The 19,728-nt window shown below is 50.0% G+C and overlaps 2 protein-coding genes across 2 annotated transcripts in view; one reads left to right on the forward strand and one right to left on the reverse strand.

Moving 5' to 3' along the window:
• Positions 1–4,142: 4,142 nt before the first annotated feature.
• On the forward strand, positions 4,143–9,118 carry ZC3H12A (zinc finger CCCH-type containing 12A; the record flags this gene model as incomplete). The annotated part of the gene is made up of 4 exons (XM_085311081.1): positions 4,143–4,308; positions 5,112–5,346; positions 5,905–6,011; positions 6,119–9,118. Coding segments are annotated over 4 exons (1,536 nt in total), but the record flags the coding sequence as incomplete, so codon positions are not given.
• A 6,673-nt stretch (positions 9,119–15,791) lies between these two features.
• Positions 15,792–19,728, reverse strand: part of LOC146592394 (uncharacterized) — a 4,343-nt gene continuing 406 nt past the window's right edge. The window contains exons 2-8 of the mRNA XM_085311113.1: positions 18,338–18,469; positions 17,734–17,790; positions 17,399–17,483; positions 17,151–17,320; positions 16,988–17,081; positions 16,225–16,321; positions 15,792–15,957 (exon numbers count right to left, since the gene is read on the reverse strand). Coding sequence (XP_085167239.1) covers positions 15,792–15,957; positions 16,225–16,321; positions 16,988–17,081; positions 17,151–17,320; positions 17,399–17,483; positions 17,734–17,790; positions 18,338–18,469 — 801 coding nt within the window. The remainder of the gene's footprint in view (positions 15,958–16,224; positions 16,322–16,987; positions 17,082–17,150; positions 17,321–17,398; positions 17,484–17,733; positions 17,791–18,337; positions 18,470–19,728) is intronic.

Here is a 19,728-nt window from a genome sequence, read left to right on the forward strand (position 1 = left end):
CCCGCGGGGAAGGTCCGAGCCTGGCGCCTGCGCGCGCCGCCGCCCCGGCCCGTCGCGTCCCCCTTGCCGGGWCGGGTCGGTGCCCAGCGCAGGTGCGCTTCGTCGGAAACGGTGAATTTTACAGCTGCTTTCTGGCTTGTGAGCAGGATAACTGGAAGGCTGATGTCCTCTTACCTAATGGTTTTATGTAAGTTTCCGTAGCAGGAAATTGCTCAATAAATAATTGCAGGGTTAATTAGAGAAGGCTTTGTAATATGGAGCAGTCTYCTGTGTTGGAGACCAGCCTCCAGGTTGTGACTCTTCCATTTTTGTTATTTTTTGTGCCGGATAGAGAAGGGGTGATGTACCAAAGGGGGCCTCGGGTCTGCGGTGTCCAGAATGTCCAGTTGTGCCATTTCTGGCAGCTGTGCGCACAGGCAGGGCCGTGACTCATGCTCAGCATCTCAGGTTTTCCGGTATTGAAAGAGCAGGTTTTGTCAGATGCTGTAACCAAAAAAAGGCCTATGAAGCCACTTGTGTTGGAGCAGTGATTTGGGGCACAGAGAACTCTAATATTCTTGGAGCAGCTGCAGTCTCGAGGTCCAGTATTTGTAGGTTTGGAGCCCACGTGGACCCTACTTTCAGCTTTTGGCTGTGGGTGCATGCAGCTGTTATGAACATGACTGTCGAAGGCAGAAGAAAGTGCTTAATGGAGACCTGTTGGCAGATGTGGCTGCAGGTGACTTTTCTATGTGGCATAGCTGATGGCAGAATAGGATGGAGAAAAGCTGGGGATGCAGCCTGCTGTATGRCAGACTGAGGTCACGAGAGTCCCGGTACAAATGTGAAATTCTGAGACTGGTAGTAGAGGAGAGTCAGAGGGYAAAAAATTTAACTTGGAAGACCTCAGGAGAGTCCAGTTCCTCCTTGCTGTTGCAGTCCTTCAGCAGTTGTGGCCACTTCAGCAAGTATCTTGTTATAAAATATGGGCTGGTAAGTAAACTTCACTGCAAGAATCATACCTTAGATAAGAACAGTGAGACTTACGTAGCCACTTACCCATGAAAATTGCCTCATACAGTACAGGAGAGATTACAGCAAAAGTGACTCTGGGCAGGAGAGGCAGCAGTAACGTTGCAGATAGAACAGATTTTGACATTAGAAAAGCAGTCTGACTTTTTTAAGCAATTTGCCAGAAGGGGAATTCCATTCTGAAACTTCCTGTATTGATGGTGTGATGTTCCCTGCTGATTCATTTGCAGTGTGTACAGCAGCCTCCCTGAACAACTCTTGACAAACATATGCAAATCGTAGTGGAAATTAGCTTTTACTTCCTTCTAAGGGAATTTTTTCTTGGTTGCTGCCAAATCAGATCAGTCCAATTAGCTACTTTCTGTACATTCTGGATCAGTAGCAGGGACTTAGAGGAAGGAAAAAAAAAAAAAAAAAAAAAAAAAAGAAAAGAAAAAAAAAAATCTCTTAACCTCTGCTTATTTCTCATTTGATTTTTAAAAGACTGATTACTGTCTGCCTATCTAGAGCAAAAATGAAATCTGAAGTTGGAAGATGTCTTTTTTGAACAGACTACTTCTGATTGTTCGTGTCAGCGTTTTTCTACTCTGGGGTTCTTAGTGAGGTACTTTAAGTGTCTCTTTAGGTGTTAGTTTCATTGCAATGCGTAGTTTTTGTAGGAGCATTCTTTTGGTGCATCTCTCCAATTTTAACTATTTCAGTGAAGGGTGAGGCCAAGAAGAGGAGAAGTAAAGTATCTTTTTGATGGTAGAATTGTACTAGCAGTAACAGCACTTAGAAATGTCTCTGCTGGGATGCAATCTGTTTCAGTAAATACTTTATGCTTGGTTTTAGTATCAGAAGCATCTTTCTGGCTTTTGGAAGTAGAGCATGGATTGTAGGTTGAGTTTGGTTTTTAAGCCCTTCAGACAATAAAAGTGCTGAATTTGGTTACTTTAGAGGTGGTGAAGGAAAATACAGATCTTATTTCACCTAGGAAGTATATTTTGCATATGCAAATCTAGGTTATATTTAAGAATTCTTGTGAATTTGCTTTAATAGAATTCACGTGGTACAAACAGGTGACAGTGGCATAACATATTAGATCTATTATTTCTTTGTTTTAACAGCAAAGAAGTGTCAGTAAGTGTTTCTAGGTTTGGGAAATATTTATTTGCTTTTAACCTATTATTAGGATGCTAATACAGTATGCTTTTTATCTAAATGCATAGCACTGTAACTGTTTTTTCCTTTCACTCCCTTTAATACCTACTGCTTTTAGCATCTTTCGTGATCGCRTAAGAGGTTTGACCTTTCACTAAGGGAGGAACATAAATTTAAGTCTATCAGCAAAAACAATTAAGTTTCAAAAACTATTGCCTTTGAAACATTCTTGCGAAATGGCTGAGTGGGGCTCGGTAGTAGCAGTGTGATACCGGGTAGGAGCCGTGGTTACGTCTGCTCTGCTCTTTTCCCTTTCCTACGTGGTATGAAGAGGCTTCACCCTCCCACCTCTGCGCTCCAGCTTTGCTGTTACGCTTCTGCAGTGTCTCACTGGTGCTCGGGGTGAGTGTAACCCACCATCTCTCAAGTCTCCACGTACAGAGGCAATTTTCTTGTCTGATTGCAGAACATCTTCCCTGCTCTAAACCAAYCTGCAACCTGCTTTGCTCCCTGTACTATATGATGCTTTCTTCTCACAACTCTTCGCCCAGTTACCTATGTTCTCCTTTCCCTCCCTTCCCTTCTGTGCTTCAGACATCCTGTTTCTTCCTCTTGTGCGGCCCTTTGGTCCGTATCTAAGCGTAGGGTGCTTGCCTGTGTTCCCTATATTGCCCTGGGCTGCCTTGAGGTTGGTAGGTGTGCTCACAGCACTGCGTTTGACTAAGGATTTGCACAGCCTTCAGGACTGATTCTCGGTGTCCCCAAGCTATGGTTTCTGGTTGTAATGTGTCCTTTTTACTACTGGAACTTGATACAAATGGGTGGAGTTGTAACTAAGCACTTGTGTCCTGTTTAGGCTTCCAAATATTTTCTACCCAAGAAACCTTCCTTACAAGGTTTAATAACTTTAAGATCCACAAGCATTCATTGCGATACCCTAACTGGTATTATTACATCTCATGCTTTGTAGTATCTCTCATTTTGTTGGCTCCCCAGTGGCTTATACAGGTGTCCTTTAAGGTTAGGTGGTGTTACATTCAGCACCAGGCTGTTGCATCTGTTTGTTGGCATGCTAAATGGTGCTGGGATTTGAAGCTCCATTTGAGTGTACACGGGAAGAGTAAGATTTGGGAAGGGGATTGTGCCCAGGTGGGAAAAATCTTACTGAATTGAGACCACTTTGAATCTTCAGCATAATTGATCTTACCTTTGTACTTTCTCCTGAAATGCAGGCACTTAGATCCTTCATATAGAAAGTTGACCAGAACCATTGTTTGCAGAGGAGCTAATAACACTTAATACTAGAACTCATTAAAAAGGATAGACAGTTTTCTTTTAGAAATTTAGAAGTTTCTGGAAACGTATGGATGTGACTTAAGAAGCAACATTTGTATTAGAAGGTAGCTTCTGACACAAACTTTTCTTTCCCTTGATCCCAACTGCCATTAAGATATTCAGCACTGATTGCCATTTCATGAAAATAGTGCACTTGTAACTGACTCTCTGGACCATAATATAATRAAGAAGTATCTGTCCTCAATGCAGTATTTGAAGTAAGAGTGCATAAAATGTCTTGCTTTCATTAAATTGTCAAAATAACTTTACTAGCGAAACCACCCAGTGAAGATGCAGTTCACTTAGCCAGAGGCTAGCTACTGGCACTAGCTAGCAGAGTAGTACAAAGGAAGTTCAAGGATATGTTGTACTCAAGGCAAAAAACCCGGAGTGTAGAACTGATGGAAAAGAGTCTGGATGTCAGCAGTTGAAAGAGTCGCGATTATTCCCTCCCCTCCTCCCCCAACTGAGGATTTGGATATTGAGATACCAAAAGCAACAGTAACTCTCTGAAGATCTTAGTGCTATTTACACAAGTTTAACAAAATACTCATTCTGCTTCTCTAATATATCACCAAAGGTTATCTAAATTGCTGGATCCATTTGCTTAGTGTTCCGTCKGACTAGTCTGAACATTACCTAAATATTGAAATCTTCACAATTGTCTTCTTCAATGCAGCCATGGAAATAAAGAAGTGTTCTCCTGCCGAGGTATCCTCCTGGCTGTACAGTGGTTTTGGGACAGAGGACACAAGGATATTACGGTCTTTGTGCCGTCTTGGAGGAAAGAACAGCCACGACCAGATGTACTTATAACAGGTGTGGAAATATGAAAACTAAAAGTAGCTTTTCAGGCCTACTGCTTTGTCACTTAATAAGCTTGCAGAGTTCTGGCTAGTTAATTACTAACTCGTGAATGGAAGATCTGAGTAGTAGGAGATCCAATAAACTGTGCTGACCAATGACATTTAAAGTCATTAACTTCTCCCCTAAACAAATTCTTGCCTGGATCAGTAGAAATAATTCAGAGAACAAAGGATATAATAGTCGTCTTTGCTTCCTAACTTGTGTTCTTTCATCAGTTGACGTTTTCTCCTTTCAGTGATTCATCTTCATGCTATGTATTTAACTGTAATATATTTGACACTGCAGACTGTACAGAACTTCCATCAAGCTTTAGCTTTCAGCATGTTGGAGATGTTTAGAATTATTCATATTGTGGGGAATTTGCTCTGAACTTGCAAACAGCTGAGACTAAGTTAATCCATTCAAAAGAAACTTCTGCATAGTAAAGCACCAGAAGAGATGCTAGCTTGGCAGTCTTAATCAAATAAATGTAAATCAACACTCTGTATTCATGCAATTATGTGGATAAAACCCTTGCTGTATTGCAGCTGCTTCTGTGGTTCCTGAATTTGCTTGGGTGCTATACAAGCACCCAGGCAAGGAATCTACCTCTGATAAGCCTAGCAGACTCTAAGAGCTGAGAGTAGAGGCTGGGTTGCGGAAAGATTAAATGACTTCATTTTCTGTGTCTTTTTTTTAACGTTACTTTATCAGTGGGGGAGACCTTTGGGCTATGCACATTTGTATAAGCGTGTTCACAGTTGTGTTTGTTCTAGACCAGTACATTCTCCGTGACCTTGAAAAGAAGAAAATTCTGGTCTTCACTCCTTCCAGGCGAGTTGGAGGCAAGCGTGTTGTCTGTTACGATGATCGATTCATTGTGAAACTGGCACATGAGTCTGATGGCATTGTGGTTTCTAATGATACCTATCGAGACCTGCAGAATGAGCGTCCTGAGTGGAAGAAGTTCATTGAGGAGCGTCTGTTGATGTACTCCTTTGTAAATGACAAGTATGTTCCCATTCTTCCTTTGCTTTATAAAAGTTCCAAGTAAGCATGCTACCTTGTTTTAGTGAAGCAATAGCATATGACGTGTGAAAAGAGCAAAAGCCTGGTGCAGACTATAAAAACAAAATCCCATAGCAATTGTGATCATCCTTTTGTAGAAGGAAGAGTAACTAGAACTGCCCAACTGTGAGATACAAATTGGAAATGTCTTAATTGCTCTTCATGGTTTGGAGCTAGGAGCTCTAYTTTACTGGAGTTCCTAGAAAGACTTCAGGGCTTGATTTCTGCCCAGGACAATCATTAGCAGGCAGCCCAGCAACAAGTTCTACCTTCATGCATGAAACAGTGACCAAAAACAAAGCACAGAACTACTWCTGTGCCTCAAGAGAAGCACTTCTTGCCAGTCTTTACCAGGTGACTGGAGAGATCTCTTCAATARAGTAGGAAGGCTTTTTAGGCTTCAGGTAGTTTTTAATCTTTGCTGAAGTAGGAGACTTCTAGAAGAAAGGAGACTATGATGCCAGAAAGTGAATTGCTTCTGACTGAGATATTTTGCTTTAGGTTTATGCCTCCAGATGATCCCTTAGGGAGACATGGCCCCAGCCTGGATAACTTTCTCAGAAAGAAACCTGTGGTGCCAGAACACAAGAAACAGCAATGCCCTTATGGTAAGGCTTGYGTTCTAAACATGAAGACTGCAGTGTCTATACAAAGTATAATTCATGTATTTACTAAATTTTAGTTGGTCATTCCATGCTCTGCCTTTTCCTTGCAGGGAAGAAATGCACTTATGGAATTAAGTGTAAATTCTACCATCCTGAAAGGATCAATCAACCCCAGCGCTCATTAGCAGATGAACTCCGAGCCAATGCAAGGTTGTCTCCTACCAGAAGTACCAGTGCTGCCAAGGACGAGAAGGGCAAGAAAACTTCCCAGGCAGAGCTCTTGTGCTCTGTGCCCACAGAGTCTGATAAAAGCTCTTTGCAGAAGGTCTCTGCGGAGAGGAAAAGCTTGACTCATAAAGCAAAGCCCAGTGATGTACCCCTTCAGGTCAAAGGCTCTGTGTCAGGTGGTGTCCTCCCTAATAATGGGAGCCACAGATCTTCTGACAGGTACCAGCATCCTCATATGGACTCTCTCTCTTATATCTCTCAAGAGCATCTTGACTCAGGCATTGGATCTCTGGAGAACCAGATGTCTGATATGTGGCCTTACAGATCTACCAGTCACTGTGATCATTCCCACACTGAGCCGGTGGCACTCTGCACCTGTGGTAGGCAGAGACCTGTCTATCCACATTCTTCCAACTTGGAGCAAAATGGTCTGGTCTCTTACAAGCATGGTTCCCATAAATCTACTTCCTCTGGTGCTAGCTTCTTACAGTATGGCCCTGAGATACCTCACTCAGGGCCACTTCATTCTTTCTCAGGCTATGGAGTACCTGTACATCCTGCTAATGCTGGGCAATACAGTCTGCCCAATGAGTATAACACCCCTCCACCTCACTCCCGTGAGTACTGGTCTGAACCGTACCAGATGCCTCCTCCTCAGGCAAGACCTACCAGTGTGCGAGATCCTCGATCTGTACAGAGACCCTCAGGACCAACGTATGGGGGAGACTCCTGCCAGTGGGCCCTCTCTGACCAGTTTGCAGAGGAGAGGGCCAATGTGCATGTCAAGCTGTGTGGCATATTCCATCCCCATTTAGTTGATGCTGTGATGAGCCGTTTCCCTCAGCTTTTGGATCCCCAAAGGCTAGCTGCAGAAATACTTACGTACAAGTCTCAAAATCCGGGTATATGAGCAGATGCTGAGGGGAACCAGGCATGCCAAAAGCTTGAGGGGCAGTTTGTCCTATGGAGAACACTCTACAGCTGCCATAGGTGCCTTTTGAGGGCTCCTCCTTATCCTTGGAAGTACTAGTCTCGAACTGGAGGCTGGATATCAGATGTGATACGCTTACAGTGATTTTTGGTATAGTCATGACTGCCCCTATCTATGGTCCCAACTGCCCCAGAGCATGCTGAAGAGAATTTGGGAGCTCAACAGAAGGGTTCCAGAGCAGGGTGTTTTCTATGGGGGGGGGGTAAGTGGAAAGTCTGGTACATCTTAAGTTCCTGCAGTTCAGAACTGCATGTGGCCTTACTCCTTCTGCTAGGTTTGACTTTGAGGTGGCTTAGTGTAATATCAGGCATGTGGAGGAAAGACTTTACAAGGCTTGTGAATGGCATAAGGCTGCTCCTCTGCAGTGGTGTGAGGCTTATTTGTGAAGGCTGCAATGCATAGTCAAGTCTGTTATTAGCTCTTAACTAAGCCTCTCAGCTAAATTTGACCATGCAGATCTGTGGAAAATGATGGATTATAAATCTAGTACAAAGCTAGGTTAGCAGACTGATTTGGTTTTACTGTGCGCTTCAGTGATACTTTCCTTACCTAACCTCCCCCTTGAATTTCCTTTCCTGAGAGGAGGTAATCCTTCAATATATACCACAAATGTTAAGTCAGGCTGCACAACTCTCAGGAACAAGAGGAGCTAGGAAGTGTGATCCTTCCTTTCTCAGGATGAAAGACCTGACACTGCTCCAAAGCTACATGTGAGTTATTCTGCATTGTTTAAAAAAGGCAGTTGTCAGAAGAAGTGGATGACCACATTTGATAGTGCTCTACAACACTGACCTTGCCTTGTAACTTGTCTTAGGCTCTCTCTGTATAGCGTTGACAAAGAGGATTTGTAATATTGTGCCTTTTGTCCTCAGACAGCAATAATTTTGAGCATTCAGTGAAACAGCTGTAGTCATGTCTAGACTGCTGCTGATACTGTTCCTGAGGATTTCTCAGTATTTTTCTCTAAAAAGCTGTTGCTTCATCTTCCTTGTCACTAATGTTTTTCTGTCCCCTTCAGCTTTGTCAAGCTACAACAGCATCCAAAAATGTGTAATAAGGCCTATTTGGTAAGACTGTTGCCCTTTCATTCCCTGTTCCTCTATAAGATTTTTTTTTACTGTAGATACTGTAACAGATTTTAAATACRCAAAAACAATTACGGTAGTAATTGGTTCTGGTCCTGGAATTTCATTGTGCTTAGAATACAGAGAAGATTCTTGCACTTGCAGGCCAGAAGCAGTTGATTTGTTGATACACATTGTATCTGTGTGGGGWTTTTTGTTTTGGTTTTTTTAAGTAAGTCCACGTGGTTAAACCAAGGTTGTTGAGTGGCAAATTATGAAGGGGAGAGTGGAATACAGCTGTTGCTGAAAATACTCTTCAGGAGCCATTTTGTCTATTATGATTCTTCCCTCTGTCCAAGGAGTGACCTACCCAAACTGGCACCATGTGCCATAGAAACCACAGGGACACAGAAACCTGTATACCTGGTTAATTATGATACATTACAAAACTGTAATGTTTCATGTTAGTAAGCAAAATGCTTCTTAATTTTAAGTAACCTGATACTTTGAATATTTGTAAATTACAGGAAAAATGGTTTTTAATGTTATTGTCCAGGAACTTGCTGCTTGATGCTGTTTTTAATTAGTACTGTTCTTGACTTAGCCATTGTGTTACTTGGCGTGGTCTTTTTGTTTTTCTGGCAGAATGCTATGTACGCTTGTTCTCTTGCAATCAAAAGATTAACATTTTATACTCAAAAGCTGACATTTTACTGAACTTCCTGTATCATTATGGAGTATATAGTTTATGTATTGGATGGAGGCAGCCATGTAAAAGCCATGGCAAAGAAAACTTGTGTTATACAAATAAAAACTGCTAGCTTGAATTATCTGGTCTCTAGTGGCTTTTGAAAGTCCATTCAATGTTTTGGCTGGCTTTCCRGGAAAGCTGGAGGAATTATCCTGCCTCCCTGGGGTTTCTCTGACAATCTTAGATCTCTATACGCAGCCTAATGGCAGCAGTAGGCTGGGTGGATTTTGACAGGCTTGTTAATTGATGTAGTATGATGGGTCAAAAAACATTCTAAAATTGCTGTAACAGATAATCACATACTCGGTTACTAGCTTGCTGTTTATTCAACATTGCTGAAGTTAGGCCATTTCACATTTTCTGAGGTGGCTATGCAGATTGCTGATGTTCCTGGCATGGAGGTTTCATTTGAGAGGGGAGGGGAAAAACGGCTGGAAAGAAGATAGGGATAGAGGAACTTCAATCCTGCGTTTTTGCAGTAAGATAACAATTACTTTGGAAGAAACAGTGGGGAGTTTACTTCAATTTTATGGCCAATTTCCAGTGTATAATCTGGAAATAAATGCATGCTTTCTCCAATTAACTCTAATAGAGGTGTTTCTTTTTTACAGCTTTAACTTAAGCAGAGGTGAACTTATCCAGTTGACTGGAGAGGTGGTAAAATATATTTCATACTTAGCATCATCTATGCCAGATGTTGAGCATGTTGGTATATWAACTGTAACATGTCAAGGCGTTGCTGTAGAGCCTTGTTGTGAACAGGGAAGGAAATACAATAGGAATACGAATGCTTGCATTTCTGTAGAAAAATCTTTCCTCCTCACCTGCTGTAGTGCAGTAAAGCATGTTCTTATCTGACTTGATAACTTTACTGTCTTTATTCAAATTTTTGCTCTTAGTTTAATATAGGGCAAAGGCTATTAATCAAAAACGAGGGAAACGGCTGCTCCTGGTGTTAGTCTAGCTGGCTGATCTCAGAAAACAAATCTGAAGCTTCCTGAACCTCACAGGCTGAAAGGTTATTTATTAGCTATGGGAGAGAAATCCTTCTGAGGACATTCTTTGAAACAGAAGCAAGTTTGTATGGCTTTGTGGTTATAATCTTGGGATGCAAGTGATGTGTCATGGGTTTGATCAGACCTTTTAAGCAGATGAAGACTTTTCTGCTGTTTGCAGTGGGATCTCTGTGCGGTATTAAATAGTTGGATATGCAGTGAGAGTTGGTTAAACACGACTTACAGCCTGTTGCATTTTTTTGCCCATAAATTAATGCCTCTCTAAAATGATACTGTCCTTTGGCTGTGTCATTTTTTGTTTTTTTAAAACCAAGAGTGAAAGTTGTGATCAAAAAATGTTCCAGGATTTCAAGACTGGGCCTTCCAGGAAAATGACATCTTCATAGATAATATTTCTTTTCCAGGGTGTGTGTGTGTGTGTGTTTGGGGGGGGGAATTCTTATTTTTGTATCAGGCATGAGCTGATAGAGCTAAAGGAATATGTGCTGAGGCACAGATGTTACTGTCACCAGAAATGGAAGAGCTCATGTCAGCTTAGTTTGGCTGCGATCTCAGCGGCCCTTTTCTCTTGCCGTTGTAGCCCTGGTGCTGTACTGAGAGGACTGGGAGGAGAGATCTGGTGCAAATCTGGTCAGAGCCGTCCCTGCAGCCTTGCTGCTGCTGTGTGTGTTGCAGCGTTGCCTAGAAAATGCAGCAGAGATGCAGATGCTCCCCAAATTCTCTCATGCAGAGCTTCTGCCCCGGGGAAYGTGCGCCCCCCGGCCCTGGAGCGGGTGGCTGACTGACAGCATCCTCGTGGTCCAGTTCATTGCTCGGTGTAGTGACTGGCCCATAGTTGTTCTCCTCAATTTCCAGCATTGAGTCAAGGCAGCCTGCTCACTTGGACACTTCACGGAGCCCCTCCAAGCGCGGGCTAGTCCTGGGGTGTGCTCTTATTGTGGAATTTTCAAGAAACGTCCTGTGGCTCACCGCWTCCCCTGGGTGCATCAGGGTGTCACTGGTGCATCTGTCAGGATTGCTGTGGGTTTGCATTCTATTTCTTTTCTGCCCAAAATAGGTTAGATCTTGCCAACTGAAGAATCTGAATCAAAGTTAAAGAGGTCACACACGGGCACCCTGTTGAAAACGGTACTGCAGTGGGATTGCTGTCTTCAGCCTCTCAGCCTTGTGCTGAGGGTTAAGCACTTGCATGGAGCCCTGCAGGAGGCTAGCCCCTGCGTGGGCAGCTTTTCCTGCCCYGGCAGTGTGGGGAATTGCTACCCTTCTTGAAGGGGAACTCCCGAGTTCTCCCAGGCTGGAGAAGAGTGCAGCAGACCCCTGAGAAGTGCCAGGGCACAACCAAAGGAAAGCAGAGGAGAAGTCCTGTGCTGAACCAAGGCTTGTTTTCTGTTGGACAGCAGGGCCAGTGGGAGCTGGTCAAACAGCTGTGAGCTCTGCAGAACTTGTCTGGCAAGCAGCATCCATCGCCAGCTTCTTCCTTCCTGGCGGGCGTTCTTGCTGTCTCCTGCACTGGTTCTGCTGGAGCAGGGTGTCTGTGTGGCTACATCCCCCTGCAAGCGCCAGGCAGTGAAGGGGGGTGGAGGGACATAAGCTGAGGCCATGAAAAACTCCTTCCACCAGCAAGTGGGGAGTGCATGCAAAGAGGAATGAGGAGTCCATTAATACATTTTGGAATAAAGAGCCGCCTTCTCTTTGCTTTTCCCAGTTGTGTTAAGAGAAGATGGAAAGGTAGTTCAGGATCATTAAAGAAAGGCTTTACTTTGACCCTACCACAGAAGAAAGAGCAGACAGGGGAAAAACCTTCTTAGAGAAGTCTATGCTATAGAACACTGACTTTTTTTTTTGTTTTTTAAACTGATAGTAAAAAAAAAAAAAAAAAAAAAGGAAGGAAAAGGAAAGGTCAGGGTAGAGAAGGCTGTGCCCTTCGTTGTGTTCCAGTGTGCCAAGCTGTGAAGGAGAAAGGTAGCAGACCCAGTCCTCTGTCTCCAGCGCGGGGGTGATCAGGCACCAGGACTTGCGAAGGGTCTGGGCTCAGCGAGCCGTAGCCTGGTTTCCAGAGGGCTTGCTTGCACTTTCCTTGTGCCTTTATTTGCTGCTGAACTTTAATTTGAACTTGTGAGTCCCCTCCCATCAGGGGATTTCCAGGATGTGGCTAGCTCAACTCTAACATTTGCAGGCCTCTTCAGAGGGCAGGGATCCGACATGAGGCTCCTGCCTGGGCTGTGGGAAAGGGGCTGCTGTGTAACGGCAGCACAGTTGTGTGCTGGCCCGTGTGAGAGTGCTGCGATCTCACCCTGCCAGGGCAGGCCGCCTTACAAGGAAGGTGCTTCAGTGTGAAGCTCCTGCTTTCACCCTACTCAGCGACAGGGCAGCTGATGCTCTCTGTGCAGATAGGAAGAGGTCTCCTGCAGTAAGGCAGTAATTCTGCACCGTGTGTCCATGAGATGCTGCTGTTGCAAGTCTCACTTGCAGCATAAGCTAGCTGGCAAGGTCTGCAGCTTTCTCAACAGAAGTATATGGCTGGAAAACAGGGTGAGCTGTGGCTGGACAGACATCTGTGGGACAGAGAAGGTGCTCTGGAGGGTGAGGAGTGGTGCTGTTCAGTGAGTTGCGCTCCTTGTTTCCTAAGACCCTGTCCCTTGTCAGGACAGAGGGACCCTTTGGGGTTAAGGGGCTGGCAAACATCATCCAAGTGTTATGTGAAAGGGAGGAGCACTGTGTTGAGTGTGAAGGGTTGAGAGGATCTTGGCTCAGAGCCCAAGGACTTGACTGGATTCTGGAGGAGCCAGCAATATTCCCTTCCCATCTTCTCCATTTCCAAGATAAGGATAGAAGGGGAAGAAGTGAAGCAAGCAAATATCTCCCCCAAGTAAATGTTGCACCACAGCAAGCAAACAGCCGGGGCAGGAGTTGCCTCCTGCAGGAGGGAAGGAGAGTGTGMACAGAGAGAGGAACCAGTGCTCTGCCGGTGCTGTAGGTGCCTGTCCATGCTCACCCCTCTAGCCATACATTTTCCAGTACGTCTGTCACCAGAGTTCCTTAGTGCCGTGGGGTCTAGGTCCTGAATATCCCTGCACTCCCTAAGGCCAGGGCTGGCTAGGGAAAAGTTTTCATTTAAAGAGTTACATCAGGGCAGCAGAAGTGCTTTCTTGCTATCTCAGCTGCTCCTTAAGCAAACCTTCATGACCCCTAAACAAACCTAAAGCCTTTACTGCAGTGATCGATACGAGCAGCAGCCAGTTCAGTCCTTGCGGTGAAGCCGCAGACCATGAGCGGAAAGCAGTGTTTAGTTTCCTTGCTGCCGAGAATGCCTTCCCCCTCCCCTGACGGCCTGCATTGCACAAATGTTTTGGAGTAAATACAGCGTCTGGTTGAGCAATAGGTCAGGAGGATTTGCATGGTGTGTTTGCCCCGGGGGAAAGGTTTCCATATCTAGCCAGCCAGCTATTGCCTCATTTGGAGACAGCTCGGTGAGAGTGCTGCAGCTGGAGGCTGGCCACACATGGGGCTGTGTTCGGCGGGGAGGAAGTGCTCTGTGAATGTAGTTAATGCCGTTTGATTTCRCTCCCCACCTCTCAAACCTCATCCATGGTACAGTCAGCGAACCACTTTCAGAATGGGGCTAGCAGGGGATTTCCAGCACAGCCCTGTGGACGGCTGTGAGGGCGCGGAGCCGCAGCAGGAACACGGCTTCGTCTGCACTGCTGTGAAGCTGCTGGCTGGCATGGCAGGCACTGCTGTGATGTGCAGCACAGTGCTGCCTGCTGCTTTTCGAGAGGAAACAAAGGGCCTCTGAGCAGATGCTACTTTGATTCCTGCAGAAGTGGGGTTGGCCAGTTCTGGGCTGGGCTTTTGCTGCGGCARAGGCCCGGGAGTTGCTCATTTGCAGGTTCCATCTCACTGAATTTTCCAGCATTTTGGTATTTCTAAGTGTGGGGTTGTCCCACCTCAAACACCTTATACGAGCCAGATCAGCGCAGGGTGAGTCAGGCTGCTATTTGCATTGCATCAGTTCCCTGACTGTGCAGGGTGCTGTGTGGGCAYGTTAGGAAAATCAATCCTTGCTCACTGTAGAAGCCTGTCTGTGGTCCCGAACACCTGGGCAGCTCCCAGGGTGCTGGAGCGAAGACTGCAGTGAGGGCTGTGCAGGTGCTGTGCTCGCACGTGTCCCTGGGGACTGCGGCAGGCCCAGGTTCGGGGCAGATGTTGCACAGCGTTGCAGGGTTAATTCACAAGCAGCATCGGACAAGTCTGCCTGGCACCGGTGATGAGAACAGCACTGAAGTATTCCCATAAAAGCCTTTGTGCTGGAGACCAGTTCTCATGGCTGCAGGACAAGACGAGCGGGATCCTCTGCTCACCAGCTGACCTCCAGGTACGAACCAAGGGGGGCTCTCTGCACTTGTGCCAGGTRAAAACTTGTGCCACAGAAAGCATCAGTCAGAGAGAAGACAGCTCTGGGGACTGACAGCAGCAGGCAGTGCTGTGCCAGGGCTGGCAGGGAAGGGCAGTGCGCCCAGGGCTGGGGACGTGTTTTGAGCGGGGGGCGCAGTGATGAACAGGGCTTGCACGTCCCTTGGCGAGGAGCGGCTGGTTTGCATAGCCTTCTCATAAGGCAGGATTATCTCCAAGGCAGGAAGCGCTGCTGCCACATGCTGCTTTGAACAACACAAGCCTATCTGCAAATTTGCAATAAACACTTCCGTGACTGAATCATGTCTGCAACACACACTGATCTGGATCAGACTCAGCAAGGCACACTGGCTCCCACGTGTTGACAGAAACGTGGAATGAAGCCACTGTTTACTTTAGCAATCACTTACCAGAGCTCCATGGGCCCAAGTAGGAACTTGTCTTGGCACAATTCCTTGAGGCTCTGGCAGGTCCCTGGCAGCTGGCAGCATTGCTGGGGAGGACGTGTGCCATCGGCTCCCACGTGCCACCTGCCTCATGCTCTGGTGCTGCTGGTGACAGTGGACTGCCTACATTTCTCCAGCAAAGCCCACCAGAACAACCTTTCTCCAGCCCGTGGGCAGGGACACAGGCAGGCACAGGTAAGCCCTTGTTGCAGCAYGGCCTCGACCCCTCGAGGTGTGAAGCCTGGCTTGCTCCTGCACACCACTCTTCCAAAAATGTTTCCTCTGTGATCTACTAGGATTGGGGTCCTTCACAGTGCTGGGTTTGGACATATACTGCTGAATAGTGTTTGCACAGTAAAATATAAGGCTAAGTAAGGGAGACGGGGGGGGTAGTTGTGGTCCTTATTTTATAGAGGCAGGAGCAGAGGCCGAGGAGGTGACGGCCTCATGGGCAGTCCAGAGCAGAGTGGGAACAGCACACAAACCTCCTGAGACCAGGGCAGCGGCCAGCAAAGGCGCTAGGGATTAATGGAGTGTGTTAGCACAGTGTTTTGCACAGGGCAGAGGCTGGTTTGCGTTGGCTGCTCAGGTGTGTCTGGTACGGCCGGTTCGGCCTTTAGCCTTCCTTCTTGGCAGCTTTTAGCGCGTGTCGTTCTGGACAGAGGCTGCCCTGCCATGCCACGCTCTTTACCAGGCAGTTCTCCTAGGGCAAGAGCCCCTGAGCCCACCACCCAAGGAGAACCAGTTCCCRTCAAACACTACCAAAGGAGCTATCAGAGTTGCAACATGTATTTGGAGAAGCTGACAAAGGGGACTTGTCTGGCCAACAGGGAAGTAAATAGGGTAGCTCTTGTGTTTTGCAATCTGTCCGTTGCTACAGCTTCTCCAGCTTGTGAAAGATGACTAGGGGAGATTGCTCTGACCTTACTCCTGGAAGCTCCCAAGAAGCTGCAAAAGAGAAGGAAGACGCTTCTGGCTGGACTCCGTTGGYGACGACCGGCGTGCGTTTCAGTCGGATCCAGCAGACGCAGGCCYGGCGGCTGATAAAACGGGTGCGTACAGGGACGCGGGAGCGGTCCTGGGCCTGCCCGGTCCGGAGCCTGGCAGGGGTGTCCAGCTCCCCGAGAGGCGTTTGGCTGCTTGGTGCCTGACGTCCTCGGCGCCGGGCGATGCCGCTTGGAAGCAGCGGGGCCCTTCCGCGCTGCCGGTCCGGGCGGGCGAGCTGGGGCTGCCGCGCTYTCCCCGCCGGGCCGCTGCCTCAGCTCGCGCCTTCCCTGGGGTTTTCTGCCGGCTGCAGAGCCGCTGACCCTGAAAAGCTGCGGGGCGCAGCGCGGGCGTCGGGGTTGCCCAGGCCACGGGAGTCCTTCAGCAGCGCAAAAGGCGGGTAGGAAAGCGGTCCCGTCCCTGGTGGGGGAGAGCGGCGGTAAGAGCGGGCTGCAGAGCGCCGGGAGCAGCCGCGGGGACGCGCGGCCGGGAGGAGCCCTCTGCCCCGGGCGGAGGCGAAGGTCCGTCCCGGACGCCGAGGTGCCGCCCGGGGCAGCCTGCTCCCCGCCGCGTGCTTGCGCGGGGCTGTCGCCTTTCCCCCCAAGACGGCGCTGGGCAATGCCTTCCCCTGGAAACGGCTCCCGTCAGGGATGCAGCCCGCCGCCGCCGCCTCCCCCCCGCGGGACGAGCTGCCCTGAGGGAGACCTAGAGATCCGGCCGACGAACGCTGCGAGCAGCCCCTCGTCCCCCGGGGGCCCGCACCGCCTGGCGCGGCTCCCGCCTTGCTCCTCCGCAGCCCGGTCCGTGTCACGCCGCYGTCCGGAGCGGGAGGGCGATGCTGCCGAGCGTCAGGGCCACCCCAGGCAGGGCTGCGCGTCCCCGGGCTCGGCGTGCGAGCCGGGGTCCCTGCCGCACCGGGGCTCCCGGGGGAAGGGGCCCCAGTGCATCCCAGTGCCGGCCGGAGCCCCGCATGCCGCCAGCCCCGCACCCCCCTCCTGGCTCCTGCCGCCTTTGCCTGTGCAGGAGCCCGGGACGGGGGGTGCAGCCCCCTCCGGCTCCGGGGTCGTGGGCTCCCGCGGCCGATACCTGCCAGGACCGCTCCGGCGCCTGGGCCGTTGGCATCGCCCTGCAGCTCGGGGCGCTCGTCGTCCGGCCGCTGCTGCCGGCTCCGCTCCCGCATCTGGGGCGGGGGGCGAGACGGGCCGCGGCCGGGCTGGCGGGGGGCCGGGGCGGCACCGGCGCCGCTCACCCGCGCCGCCAGCGCTTGCTGCTCCCGCAGCAGCTCCAGGAACCGGCTGCTCCACAGCAGCTTCTCGGCACCCAGCTCGGTGCTGAAGAAGCTGATGTCGGCCTCCAGCGCCTCCAGCCTCTTCAGGACGGCCGCGCTGGTGTCCCGCAGCTCCTGCAGCTCCCCGGGGCCTGGGGACAGCAGCGGGCGCCTGAGCCGCCAGCGCGGCACGGCCTCGGCCGGCCCCGGGCCGCGGTCCCGGCACCAACCTGCCTGCTCCGGGCCGGGCGCGGAAGGCGAGGCGCCGTCCTCCTCGCCGGCGCTTTCCAGCCTTGCCAGCACCGCCGAGCCGAGCTGGAAGCCGCGTCCGACAGCAGCGACTGACGCGTCTGCCCGGCAGCGCGGGCTCCCGGCCGCTGGCCCGGCCCGGGGCAAACCAGCAGGAGCAGGTGCGCTGCGTGCAGCACCCGCTTTGCCCGACCTCGCTGGTTTCCCTGGGTGTTCCCGGGCTCCGCGCTCACCCGGCCACGGCTGCGGCCGGGCGCGAGAGGCGCAGCGCGCAGCCTGCGAGGGGGGGTCCATCAGGCTGACGGAGGGGCTTTACCTCTTGCAGGACCTGGAAGATCATGTCCCAGCAAATCTTGTAGAAGATGAGCAGGTACTAGAGAGGCGAGGACAGAGACAGGACGTGCCGGAGGCCCAGCAGCGCAGGGCAGCCCCCCCCGCGCTGTGCCGAGAGCATCCCGAAGGGGTGGCCCTGCTCCGGCTGGGAATGTGCTTTGCAGCGATCCTGGGCTCAAACGCCGGATCCCTCGGGGAGGGCAGAGCAGGGGAAAAGTCCCCAGCTGCTCTTTGCTGGAGTAGAGACTTACTAGCTCTGTGTCTTGCTTAGAGCCAAAAGATCCTGCCCAAGGTCCAGCACCCCCTGCCCTATAGCAGTGCTAACGATGCTGCTAGATGGGGCAGTGACCTGTTCACATCTGGCCAGCTGCTGAAACTACCCTGACAGTGATGTGAGAGCATCCCTCACTGCAAATGACGTGTTTCTATATTGCAGGTCTGAACACAGGAACCCGCCCCCYCCGATCCCCCCCGCAGTGCTCCTGATGCCACTTGTGCTCCAGGCTCTAATTCTGGCTTGGGGATCGCACGTTGCACTTCGGACTCAGATAATGCAGCTGGTAAGAGGATGAACAGRCACTACTAACCCACGCCAATCTCCAGAGCACCAGCAGCCCGGAGAGAGCCACCGTCGCGAGGGACAGGAGCCRCCAGCACCAGGCACGCGGAGCCCGTCTCCACCGGGGCACCGGTGGGGCGCGCAGCCGCCCCATGCGGCCCTGGAGCGCAGGAGACCGAGCGGCCGCAGCGAGGATCCTACGGGCTGCCCCGCCGCGCGCGACCGAGGCAGGGGCGTGACAGCGTCGTCCCACCTCGCTCGCTGTGCGCAGCGCTGGTGGAAGGGAGCAGGGAGGGCAGGGGGCTGGATCCCGGCACAGAGCCCTCCCCGGGCGCACGGAGGGCTCCTGCTCCCCCTCCAGCTCTGCCCACTTACCAGGGCACGGCGCAGGGCTGTCCCCCCCCCAGCACGGTCCCCTGCCTTCGTCCTGCTCAGAGCTGCAGGGGAGCGGCAGGCAGGAGGCTGCGGACGTGCTCAGCGCTGCCGTGCAGCGAGCTGGATGCGCCAGGGAAGGCTGCTGCCCCTGCAGCACTGTCTGCTTGCGCGTTTACGAGCTCTTGGCTGCCGTGAGGCCACTTGGGTGGGAATCTGTAAGCTCCTGCCTAAGCTTCTTGGTGACGAGGTTGCAAAGGGGATTAGTGCATTTCTCCTGCTCTACCTTTAAGGAGTGCAAAGACAGTTGCAATTCTGCCACACTGCATTTGCTTGGCTTTGGAGGTATTGTCTGCAAGCAAAGGACTTTTTGATTTGGTTTATTTCCAGTCTTAGCTTTTACTAAAATTCAGGTAAAAGCCTGTGCAGCTCTCAGCCTCCACTATCCTGAGCCAGTCACTAAATAGCTTGGAGAACTTTAGTCCTCTAGTCACTGCGCAGCGACCCCAGCGTGCTGCCTTCCTCACTAACTACAATAGCACCACAAGGAGGTTGGTGCCACGGACCAGTTGGGAGCAGTTCTTGGACAAGCAAATCTATTTCCTCTGCTAGAGGAGGCCCCACAGGAGCAGCTAGGACTTGGCCTTTTCATTTCACTTGTTTCTGGGCAGCCAACAGGCTGCTGCCAAGCTTTATATTAATAGAATTGGGTTCCTTTAACTATGAATAAAGCAGCTGCCATTTAGAGTTCTACCCTGATCTGATCAATGCGCTAGCTCCCCCGGGCTGCTAGCATTAGACACTGTTCCAATGACAACAGGCTGTTCTTGTCTTTTAGTGACAGAAGCTGCTGTGAGGCAGGAAAAGTTGCATTTTCCCCTTGTCCTTGCAGTACCCCCTTCCCCAACTGAGTGGCCAAGGAAAAGCAGCACTGACTGACACTTCTGCTGGAAAATAAAATAAAATAAAATAAAAAGGTTGCAAACATAGGCATCCACACTATATGAGCCTGTTGTCGGTGCTGCTCTGCAGGTAAGTTCCCCCCCC

This window comes from Rhea americana, unplaced genomic scaffold, assembly GCF_003343005.1.
Source record: "Rhea americana isolate MKP2758 unplaced genomic scaffold, rheAme1 scaffold_331, whole genome shotgun sequence".
Classification (NCBI taxonomy): domain Eukaryota; kingdom Metazoa; phylum Chordata; class Aves; order Rheiformes; family Rheidae; genus Rhea; species Rhea americana.